At 36.8% G+C, this 24,356-nt stretch overlaps 1 protein-coding gene across 2 annotated transcripts; it reads right to left on the bottom strand.

Moving 5' to 3' along the window:
• Positions 1-204: 204 nt before the first annotated feature.
• tep1 (telomerase-associated protein 1) lies at positions 205-24,249 on the bottom strand. 2 transcript variants are annotated; one of them, XM_059563387.1, is made up of 56 exons: positions 24,189-24,249; positions 20,509-21,046; positions 19,985-20,155; positions 19,100-19,249; positions 18,848-19,012; positions 18,548-18,685; positions 18,229-18,300; positions 17,992-18,113; positions 17,744-17,901; positions 17,546-17,655; positions 17,379-17,457; positions 16,710-16,902; positions 16,334-16,553; positions 16,007-16,159; positions 15,585-15,665; positions 15,374-15,495; positions 15,191-15,268; positions 14,174-14,320; positions 13,041-13,332; positions 12,479-12,600; positions 12,185-12,298; positions 11,992-12,109; positions 11,298-11,483; positions 10,989-11,173; positions 10,770-10,911; positions 10,482-10,661; positions 10,272-10,364; positions 10,024-10,156; positions 9,533-9,692; positions 9,307-9,440; positions 8,756-8,844; positions 8,542-8,656; positions 8,427-8,471; positions 8,068-8,275; positions 7,769-7,889; positions 7,544-7,668; positions 7,338-7,437; positions 7,085-7,240; positions 6,789-7,001; positions 6,646-6,702; positions 6,245-6,383; positions 5,890-6,120; positions 5,348-5,505; positions 5,151-5,258; positions 4,951-5,055; positions 4,745-4,874; positions 4,559-4,644; positions 3,885-4,020; positions 3,622-3,752; positions 2,782-2,903; positions 2,520-2,657; positions 2,274-2,373; positions 1,818-2,193; positions 892-974; positions 692-796; positions 205-612 (listed from the first exon to the last, which is right to left on the bottom strand). In XM_059563387.1, exons 2-56 carry the CDS (start codon positions 21,034-21,036, stop codon positions 493-495), a joined length of 8,043 nt encoding a protein of 2,680 aa, XP_059419370.1. In that variant the 5' UTR covers positions 21,037-21,046; positions 24,189-24,249; the 3' UTR covers positions 205-492. The 2 variants fall into 2 exon arrangements, with proteins under 2 accessions (XP_059419370.1, XP_059419369.1); XM_059563386.1 differs by having other exon boundaries at positions 3,622-3,764.
• Positions 24,250-24,356: the final 107 nt, after the last annotated feature.

Here is a 24,356-nt window from a genome sequence, read left to right on the forward strand (position 1 = left end):
GAAGTCTAGAGAAAGCGGTTACCGCGGGTCTATTTTAAAACGACTAGCATATCATTTCTACACATGGACACCAAACGAGTGGTTTTATCAGCTATTCAAATGGAGTTTCTCTGCTGCTAGAAAACAGGGATAAAGTGAAGCAAAATTTCTACCCTGCACAATAGATGTTCAACAATGGAGAACATCACAGCACATTTCCTCATGTGTACTTGCTGACTGTTTATTCACCCCCCAAAAAAACTTTTCATGCATAAATGATCAATTTAAAAAAATCTATTAACTTAATGCACCTGTATATATAATCAAGTGGTTGCCAAATTTATATAATAAAATCAATTATTGTTCATATCACGGCTTTAAGGCATAATTGTTGCAAAATGCTTCATGCATGTAGAATAAAAATAAAATGTGTAGAACAGAACATTACAACTGATGGAAAAAACAATGAAACATAATGAATTTGACTGTGTCCTTTGACTGCTGTTTAGAAAATCAACCTTTCCAAGACAGGAAGTACAGCTGACCCTGCGTATCGCCGCAAACAAATTTCTTGGGGTCACATGGGTTGACTTCCAGCACCTTGACAGGGCCTCCACACACAAACATGCCCACCTGTGAGATATAGAAAATGAGTGAAAAACAGAAAAGAAATGGAATAAACCCTGGTGTATAAAAGCATGAATTAAAATACCTGTTTCTTAGTGTTTCTGTCCCACAGTTTGACGGTTCTGTCATAAGATGCTGAGATGATGAGGCTCTCGGTAAGCCGCAGTACACTCACTTTGTCTGTGTGTGCCTACAGACCAGTCAGACACACAGTTTATCAGCAATGCATGACTGCATCATTAATATATTATAATTATGTCTGTAAAAGAATATAAGAATACTTGCCGGTTTTCTTTGAGACCAGGTGGACAGATTAGGAGGCTGGTTGAACCACATGTTCCCTTTACAATCACCGCATACAAAAAAGTCTGTAGAAAAAAAAAAACATGACTGTGACACATATATATATATATATATATATATATATATATATATATATATATATATATATATATATACACACATATATACACACATATATATATATATATATATATATATATATATATATATATATATATATATATACACACATATATACACACATATATATATATATATATATATATATATATATATATATACACACACATATATATATATATATATATATATATATATATATATATATATATATATATATATATATATATATATATATGTATATGTGTGTATATATATATATATATATATACATATATGTATATATATATATATATATATATATATATATATATATATATGTATATATATATATGTATATGTATATATGTATATGTATATGTATATATGTATATATATATATATATATATATATATATATATATATATATATTGTAGGAATATAAATTACACAGCCCTGCATCTTGAAAAAAAAAATCTACTGATTTGCAAAAAAGGCATAATATTACCTATTCTGATGATGCTGAGCTCTATATAAAAAATCTATTCCGTGCTTTTTTTTTCTTCGACAAAATCAGAATGAATTTTTTTTTTTACATTCTATATGCATCAGCTTTAATGCATTTAAAATAAAACCGTCAAATGTCAAAAGTTTTCATTACAAAAAGGAGTATTTAAATTGCATCTTGGAATTGGAACATATGCTTTACATTTTCTAAATAAATTAGCTTTTTTCTCAACACAATCTGTGTTTGTTGTTGTGTGTAACACCCACACAAATCCTGATCAGTACATTAAAACAGGCGTACCATTCTGTACTGCTGCAGCTGTGATCCAGGTGCTGATCTGCTCTGCTCTTTGGATTGCAGTTTGTCTCTCCATCCGGCGTTCCTGTCTCAGCTTCTTCTGCTGCTGCTCTTCCTCCTTCTCCTGTTGCTGCTGCTCCTCGTCTTTCTCCTGTTGCTGCTGCTCTTCCTGTTGCTCCTCTTGCTGCTGCTCTTCCTCCTTCTCCTGTTGCTGCTGCTCCTCCTCCTCCTCTTGCTGCTGCTCTTCCTGCTGCTGCTCTTCCTGCTGCTCCTCCTCCATATCCTCATGATTTTCCTCCATCTCCAAGTCATCTACCCTCTTACCCACTGCATCTTCACAAAAGTTTATGAAGTGACAGCCACTCGTATTCAGAGACAACTGAAAATCAGATCATTTGAAAAAATTAGTTTTCACTGTCAATTTCAATATCACACAATAATGACAGATTTTTAACTTACAAGGAGGCCAAGGTACAGTATGCCCTTTTTCTGTCCCCACACCCAAAAGCTCTTGCTATCATTCTCCATCACGCCGAGAGGACGTACCTCATTAGCCCAGCTACAATAAAACACACATACTGTACATTCACTTTTTATTACACAGTGAAGGAATGTTATTATTTACTGTGCACTGTGCCACCTTCCTTGGAAAAATTCTTGTATAAAAATGTATAAAAATTAAAAACCAAAAAATTGTTTATTTACGCATAAACTTCTCTGGTCGAGTGTTTAGTAGAGACCACATCAACGATTTTTCCATCCATATATACTCCAAACAGACTGCCACAGTAGAACAAAAAGCTCACAGGAGTCTCTACTTTGTATGACGTCACCTCATCAAGCCTGGAAAAAAAAAAAATGGGCAGATAATAAAAACCTATACTATTTGTTTAAATTTAAAAACGCACACAAAAAAAAGAAATCTAAAAACTTAAGTATGGAAGTGAAAAGGGTTAAAAGTCATTACCCCACAATGCACTTCTTGGAGTCCCACTCCAGCTTCCAGATACATACAGAGCAGTCGCTGGAACCCACCGCCAGCTCATCGTCCGGCATCCCAGTGACTGAAAGTAAGCTGCCATCACTGACCTTCAAACAACACACACAGAGCCATTCACTCTGACATTTCCAACTGAAAGTGGGTATAGAGTAGGGCTGCACGATGTGTCGTTTAAGCATTGATATCACGATGTACGAATCCACGATAGTCACATCGCAGGATGTGCGATGTAGGCTGTCGTAGTTGATCCGTTATGCATCAACTGTACGCGCCAGCTCCCCGGCCCTTGATGAATGTGATTCACGGATTAATTGCAGAGCTTAACCATCATAGAGTGAAAGTTTATCATTTGCATGTGTTTTTAAGTCCTGTCAGTTTGACAGGGCAGAGAGAGAGAGAGAGAGAGAGAGAGAGAGAGAGTGTGTGCACGAGAGAGAGAGCGCAAGAGAGAGAGCGCGTGCGAGAGAGCGAGAGAGAGAGAGTGCGCGAGAGCGAGAGAGACCCCGGCCGCACGCTCACTGTCTTCAAACAATACAAGCGCTGTCTTGCTCTCTCTTCCTCGCGCATATTAATCAATTGACACAATGGTATCAATGTTTAAATCATTTAAAATGAGAATGTAAGTGTGCTCACCCCATTTTTGTTTGCAAGAAAAAATTAGATTAGATTTCATATTGCAATATATATCGCAGAAAAATAAAATATCGCAATGTCATTTTTTCCCAATATCGTGCAGCCCTATTATAGAGCACTCACACTGTATATTTACTAACTGAACAACAATGTCAGTTCCCACCCCATGATTACCTTTTTCCAGTAAACCATTGAATTCTGATGCCATATCTCTAATCTGCCTGTGTCATAACCACACACCACGAGTTCATCAGTACCCAGGAAGAACACAGATGTGACACTGCCCTTCTGGCAGTGAGGAGTTTCTGTGGATGAATCTATATAGAAAATAATCCAAATCAAATGCTATATTTGAATGCGCTGCTGTAATTTCACAAAAATATTAATTTGATTTTTGCATCAATTTAGATTCTGCATTTTTGACAATGTTGTGTTACCCATTGCTGTGGTGACGCTCCATGACCTGAGGGAGTGATCAGCTGAGACTGTGAGAAACTCCGGCAGTCCGGACTCTTTGCACACTAAAGCTTGGATTTCTGCACTGTGACCATGCAGAGTGTTGTGATGCTGTACCTATAAAAACAATTTTTTAAAATAAATTAGAAATTGTTTTCATTTTATGGCCAATAACAACAAATGACAGATATTAAAATTCTATTCTATAGTCTAAAACTAAAACGCTTTTAAATTTTAGAAATGAACTTAGGCATCACAATATTATAATGTACAGTATGAAAATGGATATTCCTATTAAAATTTGCTAAAGATTCCATTTAGCAGTGTTATACAATTATTATTATTAAACATGACTATCTCACAATTACGACTTTTTCCCAATTAAAAAAAAAAAAAAAAGTGTAAAAAAAAAAAAAGTAAGACTTTTGACTGAAAAGAAAAAAGAAAAAAAAAGTCCAAATTATTAGACAAATACGCAATTACCTAAAACAAGATTCCATAAATAACAACTGATGACCAGTATAGAATCAATATATTATGCATCCCTAGAATTAACCTCTGAAGATTATTTAAAATATTTGATTGTCAATCCATTTTTATTTTTAAGCATGTAATTAAACATTACACTATTAATGCAAAGCATTGAGTTTGTTACCTGCAATGGATGCCAGAATTTAACAGTTCCATCCTCTGATGCTGAAGCTACCAGTAAGTCTTCCGGTTTTACATTTTTTTCCAGATCTGTGCACCAAAAAAATGTTTTCTGTGTAAACGAGATACATTTCTATATGTAGATATCAGGCAGCTATTTGTGTGTACATGTGTGTATAAATCACTCAACCTAGCTGAAAGACGACAGTGCAGTGATGGAGACGTGACTTGTGTGCCTGAATCCTGGTGATTTCTATGCCTGATTCCCACTTCCAAACCATCAACAGTCCATCTGTAGATCCCGCCATTACATGATCCTCCTTAAGACAATAAAAAGTACATAAATATAAACAGCTTCCACTTTTATGTCTTTGCAACATGGCACAACTGTCTTACCCAACAGCACAATGTGTTCAAAGATGAAGTAGAGAAGATTTCTCTCAGCAAACATCCTGTCTGGATATCCCACATCCGCAGCTTACAGTCACCAGAGCAGCTAAGCTGAGGTGTAAGAGAAATTTTGTATACGGTTACAGACACAAAGTTAGGTGACTCTCGAAATGAACTAAAGAGCAGTTGGTAAATGGCTTTCTCACCACAGAAGATGATGTCCAAGCACATCCCGTAATCCAGTCTCCGTGGCAATTGGAAATGGATTGCGAAAGAACTGGAGGAGAAGCGTTTACCTTCCATATCATCAAAGCCTGTTGGATGAGATTAGATTGTGATGAATTTGAGTGTGATAGGAATAGTGTATTTTCTTCCAGTAATATATGGTGAGGGGAGCAAGTACCTGATCTTTCCCTCCTGACAGCAACTCTTTCCCATTAGGACTGAAGTCAAGGCATGTGACCCCTCCATTGTGACCTCTCAGAATACACATCACTTTAGGGTCAATCCAGGGCTTAGAAGTCAATGTGTTCTTCAACCACAGAGCAATAGTGAAGTCATCTAAAACAAAATGACATTTTCAATAAAGTAAATAGATATTCACTAAGGATTGAATTTTACATTGTTAAATTACTGTTTTTAAAGATTAACTTCAAGTGAGTGTTTAGTCCAAAGTATACTTTAACTGTCTTCATTCCACGACTGTCAGTGCACAGTCCATGTGACAACATTTTTTTTTATAAGGAGTGTCCAAGAATATTGCATGTGTTGAACTGGGCCATGCATGCTCACTTTAAAAGTTGCACAGACACAGTTTTTGTGCAAAAAAAAAATACCTTGGCCTTTAGATGATGGCAAGATGGCAAAGTTAATCTTAATGTAAAATTGGTTGAAAACTGTAGGCAAAAACTAAATATTCAATGTGGATATTTTGTGTACACTTACCAGACGCAGAAGCCACATAGGTGGAGTTTTGAGCCAGGGAGAGAATAGGTCCCTTCTGCACACCAAAAGATCCTATCAACACAAGGTTTTCCGAATTTTCTCCTTGCCTTTCCCAGACCCTGATCTTGTGGTCCATGCCCCCTGACAGTAGCAGCTCTGTTCCTTTGGCCTCCATCCACATGAGGCAGAGCATGGAGACCCGGAGGTCCTCACTGGACCAAACCTTCTCTCCTAAAGCACAAAGCATTTATGTACGAGTCCTGCTCCTGCTCTATAATTACTGATTAAGAAGTAGTTTGAGAATGTGAGCCCTGAGTATATCATGTTGGCATGTTGGATGTAAATGTGTATATACCTGATTTCAAATTGAACATTTTGATACCATTTCCATGGTAACCCACAGCAGCGTATCCACTGGCTGCAGCCACACATAGAGCATTAGCTTCATCTTCATTTCCACGTCTGCTGCGCTTTTGCTGTTGCAATGATGGTATCTGCAAATAATAATTATTAATTAGCATCATCCTTAAAGGAGCTCAACTAAAATTATTTGGACTTTCTGAAAGAATTATCAGTCCTTGCAAGGTGGCAAAGCAATGTGTTGATGTTTCAAAAAAAAGCTTAAGCTTTGGTTCTGCAAAAATGAAAAAATCAGAGCGGACTTTGCAGTTTAAAGTGTGCTATAGTAGGTTTAATAGTATAAGCAGTAAAAATACTAAAATAAATAGCAATTCTAATGTATGACCATGAAAGTACCTTTTCTTCTCCCAGAACAGCAACGGTTTTCCCAAGACCACCAGACCATACATGAACCTAGACCAAAAAAAAAAGGATGTTAAGGATGTTTTAGGATGCATGGCAGAGCAACTGAAAATGAAGAGTGTCAGATCATTCCTCACCACACTGTCATGTCCAGCACTCAGCAAGAGGTTTCCTCCCTGCAGGAAGTTTAGTGACTGCGTGGAGCCACGGTGAGCATGATAACTGCCCACACAAACAGCCCCTGTCACTGACCAGAGCCGCACTTCTCCTGACACACAGCCTGAGCACAACATAGAGGAGCAGGGAGAGAAAGACAGACTCCGCACTGAACTCTGATGACCTAACAGAGTCTAAACAGAAGAGAGAGTTGGGAGGGAAATTATGTATTAGTATATAAAAGGTACAATAATGTGTTTTTGGAGTCATTCCTCACCATAACGTTTTTCTGATCAAGCCAGTTCCACAAACGAACAGCTCCATCCCAGCAGCCCACTGCCACAAGCTGACTCTCAAGGTCAAACTTCACACAGTTCAGGGGGGAGGGATTCACGAGAGAGGCCACCTCTTTGCTCTTCTGTGCTGACCACACCTGAGCACGGCCACATAAATGAGAAACACTTCAAAACAGCACAACCCCACCACAAGTAGTTTAGATTTAAAAGGATTTTTTTTCTTATTGCTTTTACCTTCAAGGTTAAGTCTAGTGAGACAGTAGCAAAGAGTTTTTTGTCCGGACTGACATCACATCCTGTAATCTTGTTGGAGTGGGCATTCATGTGGGCAGTTCTTAAAGTGACAAAGTATTTTTCACAGTTTAGTCTTTTTTATTTTTTATTTTTTTAAGTAAATTGCGCATGTGTGTCAAAAAAAAAAAAAATTTTAATAAATTAACCTGCAACCATTCGCAACATCCCACATCTCCACCTGCCCATCAAATGAGGTTGTTGCCACAAGCTCATCCCCAAGGAAGACGCATCCGGAAATGCCATCACCACTGCTCATCAATGACTTCACTTCCTGTTTGCAAGAAATAAATTAAAAAAGCCAACTGAAGTATCTCAATTCTGAAAGTCATAGCAAAATTACGGTAATGTTTATCTTGGTTTAGAACGGTTACCTGTCCAGTCTCTGTATGTAGGAAGTGAAGCCTTCCCTCTCCGGTCCCCACTGCAACAAGTTTTCCATCAGGACTCACCTCTACACAACTCGGCTCTGAGTGAAAGGTAGAAACCAGCTCACTGAGTGGGAAAACAATATTAAAACATTAAAACAAACTGTAGATAAACAACCTTTGTCCAAGTCCAAGTCCAAGAAGTCTGAAACTATATTATTAAATTAAATCTAAACAAAATCTAAATTAAACATTTAACAGGAATATGAGAATAATATGCTATTGATAAGGACCAAAATTAGTACCTGGCTTTTTTATGTGCTGCATCTGTGCAGTTCAGCCACTTTACAGCATGCACTCCTCCATTTCTTGTCATGCTTTCCGCCCACAAATGGGCAGAGCTGTCACAAGGTTCATTAAGAGCTGTTTGCACAAAGAGAGCAGGCCACTGGGAGAAAAGAAGGCTGTGGCGCTTCAGAAAACTCAGACAGTCTTCAAAATCCTTCATTTTATCTGAAAACACACATGCATTTTGTATAGGTTTACCACAGAAATTGTCATTTGTAATTTTAGTACACATTTTCACTCATTTATTAAATATATTTTGAGTCCTTTTAAGTAGTTAGTTTTTTATAAACGTACAACAATAGAAAAGTGAAATTACCTGTTGATCTTTTGGATTGCAGCTGATGCGTCTCATATTTTTGGGCTAAATGGATAAAAGGAAAAACATTAAATATGATAACCTGTGAAAAAAAAAAATCAGAAGCTTGTCTTACCAAACAAAATGTAGGTCTCCAGAAGTTGGTGAAGAAGTCCTTGCCGCACATTAGCATAGAGGAAGTAGTAACTGGACAGCAGAAAACACAAAGGCTCCCACTGATTACTGCCCATCTGAGCAAAGAGAGAGAATCCACATCTCTTATGAGTTTTGTAACCTCACAGTGGTCACTAAAGCTGAAAGATCAAAGAAGAGAGTAGGAAGACACTAACCAGGTGGGCAGGGAGTTGATACAAAATATCAGCATCAGAGTGAAGAAATGTATCCTTGCCCTGAGGGTTTGACTGCACCCAAAGGTGAGCTGGAAAAAAACTATTTTTTTCAACAAACATATACAAAAAACATGCTTTCAAACTTTCAAATGTTTGGGGTTGGTAAGATTTTTTTGGAAGAAGTCTCTTATGCTCACCAAGGCTGCATTTATTTGATCAAAAATACAGTAAAAATATTGTGAAATAATATTATGATTTAAAATAACTGTTTTCTATTTTATATAGCTAAAATGTAATTTATTAGAAATAATATTCAATGTCAACTGATCCTTCAGAAATTATTCTATTATGCCAATTTGGTGCACAAGAAACATGATTCTTTGATAAACAGCAAGCTTGAAAAGAACAGCAGTTATTTCAAATAATAACTTTTGTAACAATATAAAAGTTTCAATTTAATGCATGCTTGCTGCAAAAAAAAAATAAACACCTTCCTGTACCCCAAAGAAAACACACAAAATGCATCAAGATTTACATGCATCTTATTTTACCTGCAATTATCAGATGACTTCTGGTTCTACTCTCTTCAGTAGACAGGTACAGATGTTCAAAGGCTGACCTCACCTCTGGATGGGTTAAAATCAGGAGGTCATCAGAACCCTGACCATGGGACGGTCCAATTAGGCTGCATTAGAAGAACAGAAAAAAAATACATTTCTTGTCAAAAGCAGAAGTGACTTCTTATATCTGTACATTCCACCATATTTCGAGCTGTACCTGTGCAAAGTTCGTGCCAGCTGAGAGAATATTGCCATGGGAACACGGCTCTCTGGATGCCTTGCTATATGGAGAACTTCCTGCCACGTCACCAGTCCACCTCTGGAGTTTAAATCATTGCACATGTTCAGTATAGTGTAAAGAGAACTCTCCCGCAGCCCTGTGAAAGAAACAGATTAGTGATTAGAGAAATATTCATTTTCAATAAATTTTTTACATAAGGATTAAAAACCAACACAAATTTAACAAAAAAAGAAATATATCATTTAAAAAGCTTTTGGATTCTGTGTGCAGATTTCTTAATATATTAAACACATTATTTATTAATTTGCTTATTTAAAAAAAAAAAAAAAATATATATATATATATATATATATATATATATATATATATAGGCCAAACTTGAACCCAATAAAATAATTAACAAAACATTATAATAAAGCATCAAATTAAATTATTTCTTGCAGAGCAATAAATACTATGTCTTGTACCAGTGGAGCTGATGGCAAGAGTAGCTAATGCCCGTCCCAGTCCTGCTCTGCAATATTCATTCTGCAGCCTCAGCAGACTGTGCTGCACCAGCTCACCAAAGGACTGAGGAAGAGACTGGAGGCTGTCCTTCATCTAAACCACAATTTTCATCATCAATATTGTGTTCAACTTCACACTTCTTTTGCAAAATAACATTGTGTGGATCACTAAAAAACCATTTTAAAAAGTGCATTCTTTAACAATTTACCTTCTCAAAGGAGGCATAATTCCGGAGCTCCTCACAAGCCAAACGGAGGTAGAGTGGACTCACAGAGCCTTTCTTCATCAGCAGCGTCTGAAGCTACAGGGCAAACACAACAATACATTCACTAAATATTAAAATAGAGGGCTTTTATATTATATTATATTATATTATATATATATTTTTTTTCTCCTAAACAGCAAAAGGGAAATTCACCTGGTTATTGAAAGCAGAGTCACTCAGTTTCTTTCCAAACTCAACAAGCTGTTTCTGCACAATCTCCTTCTTGTCAGGTAAAGATAACTGCCCCAGTGGAAATGACACAGTACCTTTCCTTTTGCTAATAGTGTTTTGTAGGGATGATTCTGAAGTAACACTCACAACCAAACAGACACCCTGAGAGGACAAAGAACAAATTGACTTGAACGTTCAATCATATTAACTCCACTTATTTACAGTAAGTGTGCGTGTGTGTTTGTGTGTGCATGTTCCTCTCTTTTTTACTTTAGGGATGTGATGTGGGATCCATTCTGACAGTCTTTGACCTCGACCATCATGGACACGGTCCGCCCCATCAACAAGTAATGCCAGTGGCTTCTTTATGTTCGGGTCATTCAAGTTCAAGTGGAATTCGGACAACAAATCTCTGTAGTGCAACAAGAAAATAATTATGAAATGTGTCTGGTGAAAGAACAATGCATGTTACATCAGATCCTTCCTTACTTATAAGATGTGTTTGGAGGCAGCTCCACGTCGTCTTTTCTCTTCCTCAGCCACTGAACAAGACAGCGAAGAAGCTGCTCAACACAGCAAGCTGACTGGCTAGCATCAGTGGAGTAGGATATGACATCACAAAGAGGGGCTTTCTTGTTCTTGACAGAGTTTTTGAGGGCCTGAGCCAGGGCAGCCTTAATAAAACAGAAGATACAGAGAGAGAGAGTCAGATTAACTTCAGTGTTCTTTTCCTAACTGATCAAACACTGGCAATAATACATGAAGAACGATAGTTTTTTTTATGCAATGTACAGTTACCATGAACACAGTTTTGCCCTCTCCAGGATTTCCCTCAACCAGCAGAATTCCTCCTTTTTGCTGACATTCTTGAACTTTTTCTGTTGCCATTGAAATAAGCTTTGCCCTGCCATGAAACTGTCGCTGTTGGGCATCTTGATGCACTTCTTGTTCCTCAATCTCTGAGGCCACATCTTCGTCTGTCTCCTACAAAACAATAACATCAATATTGGTGAGGAGTTAACTTAACTAATTAATAAATGTAAAAAAAAAAAAAAGAAGCTAGGTGTGTATAGGGGTATTATTTCGACAAAAAGTTTCATCAAACAAGTTATCAAATGTCCAAACAATGTTTATTTTGATTTCATTGATATGAATAAAAATTTTAAAATCCAAAATTCTCTTTTATTTTTTTACAAAGTTTGATAATAAAAAAAATCGAATAGATTATGCAATTATAAAGTGATTGGTAATTACATTTTTTACAAATTTGCCTTTTTTATTATCAAAAACCCTAAGTATGATTTTCCAGTTGGGCCAGAATCATGGACCAGATGAAGATGCTGTCAGACTTATATCTATTTATCCACATCATCCTTATTCTTGTTTTAATTGATTTATCTTTAAATTCGTGTTTCAAATTATTACTGAGTGGCCCAAAAAACTTGAAACATATGAAAACAGTTAATTTCATGTGTTTTGACCATATTCTGACCTCCACAAAGAGCTGCTGAACGGCTTCCCATATATTCTCCAGCGCTGCCCTCCCAAAGTCCTCTAGGCATTTCAGATAGGGCTTTCCATCCACCACCCCACCCCATTCACAGGGATAGCTAAGAGAATATAAAGCAGTGCAAAAATAAACACAAATACTCACTGTGCTGGCAAAACAAATGTACTGAACTCACTTTTCTGTCACTTTGAAGTTGCTGTTCCAGATCCATGTTTTCAGGCTGTTCATTTTAGCTTCAGCTTCTTTGGATTCTGCCACAAAGTCTGTTCTCCATGCCACTGGCACTGAACTAAACATACAAACACACAAAATGTAGATTATATGACATACTGTATCGCCTGTAAATCACAGAATTTCAGAAACATTAGCTTGCAGCGGAAACTGTTTTCCATGATTTCATTTTTAGCCTCCCGTCTGTCAACTACAAAATGAACCCAATCAGCAGACAAATAAATAAATAGATGTATACCTGGCAAGATGAGGAGATCTGAAGTAGAAGAACATGCGGCTCTGGGCAGTGTCTGGATGCAGAGCTTGAAACTGTCGAATCTCCATTTCAGTGATGGATAACCCATCAGGCGCAGAGCTCAGCTGGCAGAGTGAAGCATAAAAACAATTCATGTAACTTTAGCACAAGGATCAACAGGACATTAAATATCCTGTATCAAGAAACACTTATTCTCAATTTTGGAAACACTGAAATTGTTGAAAGTTGTGCTGCTTAATATTTTCAAGAATGTTTGTTGCGTTAAAGTTTTTAAAAAGCAGTTATGGGTTATAAATAATCTTTACTGTCAATTTAGATCAGTTAAATTATTAAATGTCTTTCAAAAAAATAAAATAATAATTTCTAGCCACCAACTTCTGAAAAATATTGTACTTTTTATTTTGCCTCCCTTTTTAGCTTGAAATTTTCTGGTCAACATTAACTCATTAAAAATTAAACTGCAGCAAGGCCATACGGGATTAATAATAGTCACCTGTATCACATTTTTGATAAAAGTATCTATCAGACAAATAAATGTATTTACCCAGCTGTATTGAGGAAGCTCAGGTAGGGTGGGGCGGGGCGGCACTAAGCCATATCTCTCCCCCAGAATTCCAAGCAGCAGCTGGCTGCGACAGACCTCAGACAGACAGAGCTCCACAGCACGGTTAGACTCCTCCTCGGTTACGCCCCAGCGCAGCTCCACTTCCTGCAGGTAGAGATAGTGTGGCGCAGCTCGCCTCCTGAGCTCGGGAAACACACTACGAACAAGAACATCCCTCTCTGCATGCATGTCTCTGAACGTAGAAGAGATGAACACTCGGACACTCTTCCATCTATGAAGAGTAATGAAAGAGATTTGATGAGAACAAGTTTATTTTTTAGTATTTAATTTCCAATATACTAATGACTTGTCTGGTCTCCATTGGAATATGGAGAGACTGACGAACATTTTAAGACTAGTGTTGTCAAAAATATCTATATTTTGATAAGTATCGATACTAAAACATCTGAACGGTACCAATCCTAATTTCTCTAAGTATGGATACACCGATACTAGCAGAGCTGTCACGTTCACCTCTCTCCACAGGAGAGAGAGAGAGAAAGAGTCTTACATACATGCAGAACTGACGCGTTACATGTACGCGCTGAAAGATATTCTTTTTTGTATTTTCCTGTTTGTTGTATTTTCCTTGTTTTCCTGTAAAAATAACAGAGGTCTTAGTGGTGGGCGGAACTAATGTGCAAACGGAATCTCATTGGCTGGTGCTCACCTGAGCAAATCAGTTTGACTGAATGCAGACAACCTTATTAATATTCATGAATGTGTGTGTGTGTGTGTGTGTGTGTATGTATATATATATATATATTTTTTTTTTCTTCTTCTCTTTAGTGTTCCTGTAGCTCAATTGGTGGAGCATTGCCTTATCAAGCGCAAGGTTGGGGGTTTGATTCCCCGGGAACACATGATAGGTAAAAATTGATAGCCTGAATGCACTGTAAGTCGCTTTGAATAAAAACGTCTGCTAAATGCATAAATGTAATTTTAATTTTCTCTGTGGTATCGAAAATAGTATCGAATATCGATTTTCAAGGTATCGTATCGAAGTTTTAAATTCCAGTATCGTGACAACACTATTTAAGACTAGTGACTTTTTGGATTTTTTATGGTTATACCTAAACTTTGGTGTTGCCGGCAGTGAGATGACATCAGCCGCTCTCTCAGGTTCAGTTTTGCGCCCCTGTGGTGGTGGGATGTTATAGATTCTGTCCATGTGCTCCACATGCTGCAGCATCCTTGAGGAGCCTCTCTCTGAGACAAACCTACGACCATAGAAAAAATCTAAATTAACAATTGACTTGTCATTATTAAAATAGATTCAACAGTAAAGTAGTAAGAAGTAAAATACATTGTTGTTTACAAACAGATATACGGATGTACAGTATTGAATGCACTAATATAACAATAAATACTGTAAGTTACAAACAGCAAAAATTCCAGACGGGGTATTCTATGAACAATTTCAACATGTCAGTTTAAAACATTTATCTGAATTAGACTGTTTATATTAATTTATTTAAACATACCAATTCTAATGCTGCTTTCTCAGCTGAAGTTTAACATAAAAAAAAATATATTTAAAATAGTAATCTCTAGGAACCTCATAATTCAAAAAGCATATTATTATTATTGTGGTGTTTAAAGGTTGTTTGACACATTTAAGATATTCAAAGATCTATTTTTATGCAACAAGGAAGCACCAAGTTGATGGAAATGTGATGGAGGTGAAGTATGCATATTCCCAACATTGATTATAATAAGAAGAAGAAGAAGAAGAAATATTTCTTGACACCACGTCAGCATATTAGATTAAATTCCGAATGATCATGTGACACTGAAGACTGAAAATTCAGCTTTGACATCAGAGGAAGAAATTACATTTTAAAACACATTTTAAAAATGTATTTTAAATTGTAAAAATATTACCATTTTGACCAATTTGGTTATTTAAAAAGAAATAATAATAATTTTTAAATTGTACCAACCCTAGCGTTCTGAATGGTAATGCATATTGCACTAGCTCTTACTGACAACTGCATGTTTTTTTTTTACAATAAAAAGCATCTCAAAGTATTTAACAAAAAAGTATGTATATTGAGTATAACAGCTAAAGATTCAGCTAAATATCTTACTTCAGGATCTGCTCGCTAAACCCTCTAAGCTCTACAGTGTTGGAGTTCAGTTTGTATTTCAAATGATCCATTGGAGACCTGTTCAAAATAAACAAAATATATTTTCAAAGCAGCAGGCATTTTAATGGAAAGACATGAAATTTCAATGTTGGCAAATGAAGAAACAAGTTTTACAAAACATACGTGTTTCCGGGAACCACAAATATCACAACAGCATCACGGTTGACATCTTGCCGATAGTTATTGATAGCCGTCATTAAATTTCTGTTGGGGTAGTAACTATCATATACAACTATACGATCCAGCTGTGGGGGGAGACGTTTTAACAAACATGTTATGTGCAAAATAATTGAACGTATCCTGGGACAAGTATAAATGCAAAAGGGGCTCACACCTTTGTCTTCTCTTCAATTAGCTTAGCGAAGAATGTTGTGGAAGATATGCATTCAGACTGTACATCACAGTCATTCAAATCCTGAGAGAAAGAGGGACAGAGAAAGAGAGGATTTTTAACCTTCCACCGAGGATCCACCTTTTTTGCATTTAGATTAAAACACTAATATTTTAATAAGACATATAATATGTGCATTTTTATACAGTACATTACAATGTTGTGGTAACTAAATTCACGTGTAGCATTTAAAATGACTTAAAATGATTTAAAATTTCATAATGTTTTATTATACATTTCTTATTGTTTTATTTGTATCTAAAGGGCTTTATTTTAAATGTAAATGTATTTTTTAATAGAAAAAAATTGATAGAATGACTATTTGATTTATAAGAGTATATTCACAATAAAAGGGAAATTCTCACCTTCACTTGCTTCATTGCTTGTCTCACATTATCCAAAAGCACATCAGACTTCATCTTGAACTCCTGTAAGTTGTCATAGTCAAGCAGCATGACTTGGGAATCTTCGCTACAGTAGTTGATCATCATGCATAAAAGCATTGAAGCTTCCTGTACCTGCAGTACATATAGTCCACAATAGGTTTCATTTATACTAAGCCGAATTTCATAACAAATTGAATGCAATCACTTATACAATATCTTACAAAAACATAAATCCACAGTCACTTTGAGAAACACATGAAAGTACAACTATACTGTGCTAATAACTGAAAAAATAAGATATCTGACCGATGCTGAGAATTTATTCTCATCAGTATCTTCGTTGCTTTCAGGGGGCAAGCAGACATCATTAGCACCACTCCAGTCCCGATCCTCAGAAAAATTAGAACTGCAGATCACAAGAGTGCGTCCAGGGAGAGGCGGGATGTTGTATTTGCAGGAGATCTGCACAGCTTTCTCCAAAGCACAGCAATACTTGTTCAGAAGCTCCTGAGTGTACAGCTTCTGACTAACAAATTACATTACCCAAAAAAAATCAACAACATGTCAATGCAGGGGTAAATTTAACTAAAAAAAAAATATTCTATTAATATATTTTAATCTAAAATGATCATAGTATGTAAAGTTTTTCTTTAATTAAAAAAAAGCAATTAGCAATACATACTTTGCTTTTTTCAGAAGATTACGTTTAGCATTGAATAAGCGGTAGACGAAGGGGACACTCATTGTAACCCTCAGTCTCTTGCGTGGTGTTGTTTCCCAGTTGCACTGTCGGAATCGTTTGCTCTTAGGCAATTTCTTCAGGACCCCTTGTAGGATCTCACTGGAGCTTGGCACCTTGACCGCAGGGCCACCAGCTGAAAGGGGAAGAACATATCACTCAAGCTTCCTCAGGCACATGTCAATCAAAGATGCAGTGTGAATGTGCCATTTCATTTAGATTAATATGGATTTATCAACATCCATTGAGATCCAAAGTTTAGTAAATCAAAACCGTAAAAATCTTAAAAATACCATAAAAGTGTCTTTCATAGGGACTAAATTAATTGTACACTACTGTTGCAAAAGTTTGGGGTCTGTAAGATATTTTTAATAAAACAAAAAATCTTCTGTAAAATTATACATGTATGTATGATTTTGCCAAGCAGGACAAGTGTCTGGATCAGTATCTTATTCAAACATAGTCCTAACCTTTACTGACCTCTAAAATTAAGGGTAATTATGACTTGAAATAGATGTTAAAGCCCCAACATCAGTATGAAAACCTAACCCTAAAATCTGATTGGTTGACAAACATGTTGATCCAGGTACCATACACCATACATAAACTTACCAAATTTACTGAGCTCCAAAATGACTTTATAAGCAGACAGAAAACGGAAAGGAAACTGCCTGCTCTTGATTACAGCATTCTGTAAGATGAAACACAGTAAACCGATAAATTACTTGATCATGTTACATAGTTTCAGAATGCAAAAGACTGAATTAAGAGACACTCACCTTCGAGGTCAGTCTGTTGAGGATCTTAGTATGATGATTCTCACTGATGCCCACAGAGATCATGTTCCTCAGGTTCCTCAGCATTGCCATAAAAGGAAGAGACTGTCCATCTGCAATCACAAAAAAAAACATACAAGTATGAGTAGATGTTCAAGAATTAAGCCAATTTTGGACCCAGTGCAGTTCCCTCATTCACACCGATGAGTTTCTCCCAGGTGGCAGCTTTGTTTCCCTCCTGACTTAGTTTGCATTCCCATGTGTCGGGCTGCTTAAGCTTCATCTGCTTTCCAGCTCTCTCTCTCTCCCAAACCCCTCTAAGACCACTGCGAGTGAAGGCCTTCAGATCACTCGGGTATCTGCATGCAAAGACAGATAACAAACATAATCACTCATGACTGGATGTTACATTTTTTACTAAAATGTATATGCCCGTTTGTAGGTCTAACTTCTTTCCCAGAATGGCCATGACATATTCTGCAGGTTCTTTGATGTGAAGGCGCTTTATCATTTTCTTGAGGCTGAATTCACTCTGTTTTTTATCCTTTGCAGTCCGATTCTGGCTCTCCAACTGTATCATAACATGCAGAAAGGTATCATAAGATGTTCAGTACACATGATGTACAATAGTAATTTGCAATGCTATGTAATCTCAAACAGATCAAATGAAACACAGCATAGCTCACATATTTTTTGAGCAAGGTGTCATCAACTCTGACAAGGTCACCCCACTTTTTCCACTGTGCAGCAGAGATTTCCTGAAAGAAAAAGCATTTTAAAAGTGATGTGGAAAGACAAAAGAAAAATTGTGAAATATTGTTCATTATAGTAGTTAAATAGTAGTTGGTAGGATGTGTGCAACACTGAAAATATGGGATTCAAAATCTCTTGAAATAAACATTAAGAATTTTAAAAGTTTTTTTAAAGAGGAATATTCAGTAGTCTCAGACTTATGGAGCCCACTGTATATGTTTTGATCTATTTGATCTGTTTTTGACATATTACCTTTCCTTTCTTACGCTTCTTGTTGTGCTTGCAGCGATGCTTCCGTGTATTGTATTTGGCCAGCTGATATTCAGTGAACTGCTTAAATTTATCCACTAGGGCTTTTTTCAGGCAGGAGGGTAAAGATTTACTGAAACACTGCACAAAAACATTTTAAAAGCATTAAAAACAAGAATAATACAGTAAGAGCTAGATAAAATCCCTATTTGAAGATCTGCCATGCTAAACCCAGACTAAATATGGTAGGAATAAAGGAGATACATTTTTAAGGGCAGTAATATATTTAGTATTAACACTTACCATGCTATAGATTCTTGTGATCTCCAGCCAATCAGATGGCAGCTGTACAGCAGCACAAAAATATCTTCTGAAGTGTGGCTTCGAACCAGGCAGATGGGCAGCCAGTGCCAGCAGGAAGTTGGCTGTGATACGAATGTTTAGTTCCTGCCTAGTATAGACTGCAACCTAAAACCAATTCAAATATGCATAACCACGTTACAAGCTGACAACATAACCCACACACACTAACAGACACACATACAAAACACCAACCTTTAGGAGAAACTCAGGGTCTTCTGTGGTAATCTCTGTGGCCAGAACCTTAATAATGGCCCACACACTTGTCTTCTTATCCCAGTCCTTCTCACCTGGGGTACAGCTCTTATTAACCAGGGAGGAGCACACCATATTCAGCAGATTGTTCTGAAGCGCAAACAAAACAAATTTTAACAGATTACACAATCAGACATCTGTCAAATTATTTTCTGGGGTAGGAATAATTCTATATACAGTGGTTATAGAAAAGAATCACCCCCCTTTGAAATAATCACATTTTGTTGCTCTGCAGCCTGAAATGAAGATGGAAACATCCAATTGAATAACTACAACATGTCAGAAAAAAAAGTATCACCCCCTTGTCAGTATTTTGTTGAACGACCTTTTGCTTTAATCTTGTGACTGTCCACAACTTTATTCCAAATATCTTTAGACAGTGCCTTGCCACCCATAATTGATTGTTTGCTTCAGTTGCCCTGCCAAGGACTGAAATGCTCCAGGAAATCTAGGAATTTTTGGTCTTATATCTTTCACTTGAATGTTATAAGTTGCACTGAGTAAATACAGTTGGATAAAATAAAAACTGTGTTCATGATTATTTTAAAGCAGGGGTGATTCTTTTCTCTACCCACTGTATATGTGTGTAAAACAACAACAATGGTTTCTGAAGTATCATGTGACACTAAAGACTGATGTAATGTTTTTATGGTTGAAAATTCAGCTTCGCCATCACTGTAATAAATAACATGACATATTTGTGCCATCTGTCTAAATATAAAATCACCAAATAATACATATAAAGCTAAAAAAATAAATAAGGGCTAGCAAATTACCTATTATTTAAATTCACACAAACCCCAGAACTGCGCTCACTTGACTCACCTTCTGGTCCCTCAATTCAACAAGATGCTCATCCTCGCTTGCTTCAAGCAGCCCAAACTCCTCATGAGGAGCTACGATCTGCTCCCCCTCTACATCCAAATCAATATTCAAAGCAGGCATCTCAGAGGACAGCACCTGGTCATCCTCCTCCAAGCTTTCATGTCTCACATCCTGTTAAGATGTACAGAGTAAATATAATTAACTACATTTGTAGTTCTGTATCTATATGTTTTTGCAGAAACAAAGCTTTAAATTAAATGCTATATCAAGTTGTTCTAATCATACTGTGCTTTCTGTGCAGCATTGGAAGTATACATTTGGTTTTAGGTGGTGAAAGATGCATGACACAAAAGCTAAATCACCCATAAAATAAATCCAGTAAGTTTAATGTGTGAGTCTTTATTGAATTAATACTAATACGAATGTGTGGCAGTGGATAAAAGAATAAAAAAAATGTGGAGGGAAATTATGCTATATTAATTTACATACAGTTTTACAAAGCAGTAGAGGAAATCACTCTATACCTGTCTAGGCTCCTCACTAGATCTCTGAAGCACTTTAGATGAGAAAAGCATGTCTTCCACTTCTCTCTTTTCATTTAAGCCCGATTTTTTCTCCATTGAAGGTGGCGGATAGGAGCAGATAGGTGGAGCGGTACTGGGTGTTGATATTTTGGAGGAAGAGAGTAAAGGATTATGGGAGTAAGAGGAGCTTAGAGTGCATGAGACTGGAGGATGAAGTGAAGGCTCCATTAGGAGGGTATTCTTGGTGCTCAGCAGAGAGGAGGGAGAGGATAGTGAGCTCATCATTGTGGATGACAGAAGAGATGAAGTGGCCATGGTGGAGGACAGGCTGGTTGGCTGGAGTGCTGGACATGATGAAGAGGTGAAGGTCTGCTTGGCCCAGGATGGAGATGTGCACAGATGGTGACACAAAGCTGTGGGCGCTTGAGCCAGAAAGCGGTTTTCCAGCCTTGGGCTTCTATAGAGTCGCTGTAGTCTGGCATCTGTATTCACCTTCAGATCAGTCTGAAGGGAAGCCGGAGTCTTCATGACTGCTTGGCTGAAGAAAGGAGAAACACAGAACAGGAAACTGTGTTTTTGTCCAGAGACACTGCAAACGCTAAAAGTACAGTGCCAAACTGATTCTTGAAACGGTGAACAAAATATGCACAACTTGTCCTAAATCAGATATGATTTCAATAATGTTCCCTTAACATAATGGGAAATTTGCTTTTCTCTTTATTTGATCAAAACTATGACATTATCATTTACTACACTTAAAAACCATCAGAAAGCAAAACTATGTACATATATTGTTTAAAGATATATTACACACACAAACACACACTTCTCTAAGAGAAACATTTTTTCTTCCCGTTTTACCTTTTTATAAGTTTAACAAGATCATATACAAGCTCTGCTGAGTTTCTGTATATAGTCTTAAGTAACTGTGCTCTATCACAACTCTATGCCAAACCTAGCAGACAAATTGTAAATTGTTTGAGATTTAAGATCATTTTCCTCATTTTAATTAGGCCCTGTTAGTAGCTAGCAGCATCCGAAAAACTAAATATCTACCATGTAATACATGTGTGATGTATTACACCTTCAATACCACGACTTAGGTGCCCTTGAGCAAGGCATCGAACCCCCAACTGCTCCCCGGGCGCCGCAGCATAAATGGCTGCCCACTGCTCCGGGTGTGTGCTCACAGTGTGTGTGTGTGTTCACTGCTCTGTGTGTGTGCATTTCGGATGGGTTAAATGCAGAGCACAAATTCTGAGTATGGGTCACCATACTTGGCTGAATGTCACTTCACTTTTCACTTTCATGATGAAAATGATGATGATGATAATAATAATAATAATAATAATAATAATAATAATAATAAATATCAGCATTCGACAACAAACTGTCAATCCTGTGAGATTTTCTGTCTGAAGGTGAGGTTAATTCAGTACAGAACTGAAGAATCACTAGCACTGGAAAGCATGGGTGTGTCTTATGCAAACAACAAATGTATTGTAGACACTCCCTGAAAATCAAATAAGCTGCCTCCACTCCTTTTCACCTCGTTTATTGAATACCAACTTCTTTACATACTGGTGTTACCAGTACATTTCCCTCTCCATTGCCTGCAAAGTGATGTGCCTTCATTAATGGTGTTCTTCGAACTAAACACGTACACTCCCTTCTTATTGGATATGAATCGTTGTTTAGATTTTGGAATGTGTTGTAAAGTTCACTTTCAGGGCACTTACTGTCAATTGGAATGCAGCTAGTGACAGTGAGTGAGGGCCAAATTCCAACAACTTAGTTGATAATCAATGAAGAACAATCTTTGCCTTCACAGTGTCTGTTCCATATTGCCACATACATTCAAGACAGATCTTCAGCACTCTTCATTTCTCAACAACAAAAAAAAATAATAAACAAACACACACACACCCCTTATCACCATTTTTAGATTTACAACTTCTTTATTACGGGATGGTCATAAATGTGCACAAACGGAACATACACACAAGTAGACAATCTTGTCTTTCTGACACTGCAGAGACTATTGACTTGAAAGTCGCCAAGCAACACTGTTGTATAGGCCTATAAACACATGCACTATATTTGGATTATTACTTGCAGTGCACGGTTCCTTCAGTGGTGTCTGACTCATAGACTCCAAATTCACAACGAGCAATTCATCTTGCTCAGGATCTACGTATAGGTGACCATACGTCGTCTTTTTCCAGGACATTTTCCTCTTTTTTACCTAAAAAAATGCGTCCGAATTTCTAAAACACCTACAATGTCCGGGATTCCGCTTTTACGTTCTACAAACGTTACTGAGTGCATTTTTGTATTGGAGCCCTGTGCGGGACTGTTTTCTTGATCCCACTCCCTTCTGGCAATTATCGCCCGTTCACAAGATATTTGTGTCCAGTCTTGCAAGCTCCCGCAAACATTCTAATATTAGATATAATTTTCGCACATCAGGAAGGCGCTATCAATATGCGTAATATTTAAATCTCTTTTGCCTTTATATATAATATTTTAAATAATATTAGCCTAATAGGGTAGGGTTGTATACTACTGACCTTATTTGCAATCCACTATTCCATTGTATTCCCTGTATTTAATATATGGGATTAAAATACTGACTGAGCCATATACAACACTGTTAAAAAATAAATAAATAAAAAATGTAGATGTGACCAGTCACTAAAAAAATTGGGAGTTGGGAATGTAGATTGTTTTTTTTTTTTTTTTTTACAATAAAGACTTCCTGATTCATTATTAGGACATTCATTTTTATCCTTTGATTATCCTAATTGTTAAGTTTTGTGAAGTAGGGCCACTGGTAGGAAGCTAAAAAGCTTTTTTTTTCTTTTCTTTTTTTATCAATATGCATAACAGCGTAAAATGTGTATTTTAGGTACGGAAATCAGGCTAAATATTATGCGTTTTTAAATGTAATGTCATTGCTACTACGGGCGCTACTTGCACCAACCAACCACAACCCACTCCCGCACCCACTGTCTTCTTTTTGGAAAACTAAAATGTGGCTATAACTCTTTATTGACAGCTTCTGTAAATATTGCACGCGTGTTCACTGACGATTGACGTGACAATTACGCGTTTTAGTTTTAGCCTGTATTTTCAGTTCTTCAGTTTGGCCAACAGAAATAGAGCTAGACACAATGAATTCACACGAAACATACTGACATCTACAACAGGCGGCTTAATAAAAATATTATGTAAATACAAATATTAGAAACATACACCTTTTAATTTTTTATTCATCTCTGCATGATCAAATGATGACTTAAATAACATTCTCACTTAACATTGACCTAAAATAATATGAACAATTATCTTGCTCCACATTAATCAAAACGGACACAAGACACAAGTTACAAACACAGAAACAAGACGGACAAAACCTAGACACACACAAAAAAAAAATCGTATAAAAAATATGGACAGCTTCTAAGAATAATATTATGTAGTCTACTATCTTTAAATTACGACTGGCTAGAAAATCATTGGTCTACCTTTTCATATTTCTACCGATATCAGTTAGAAAAATCAAATGAAGCACACTTTGCTACAACTTGGTTCAAATTAACGGCGCATTTCTGGCGTTTTTCCGCGTGTGCTCGAGACCCTGATCGGCGCCTGTAAACAAAATAAAGAAAACAACTCACCTTTAATGCTTTGTAACCGGGTATTAGTGTAAAACAAAGTTGACCGGTGAGCTACTGACTGTATATCACTGATACAACTACTTCCTCATATGTCATGTTCCACTGTTATTAACTAGCGTCCTCACCTGTCATGTCACGCGTACGTCACTACCGTAACGAACCGAATAT

Source organism: Carassius carassius, chromosome 12 (genome assembly GCF_963082965.1).
Source record: "Carassius carassius chromosome 12, fCarCar2.1, whole genome shotgun sequence".
NCBI lineage: Eukaryota > Metazoa > Chordata > Actinopteri > Cypriniformes > Cyprinidae > Carassius > Carassius carassius.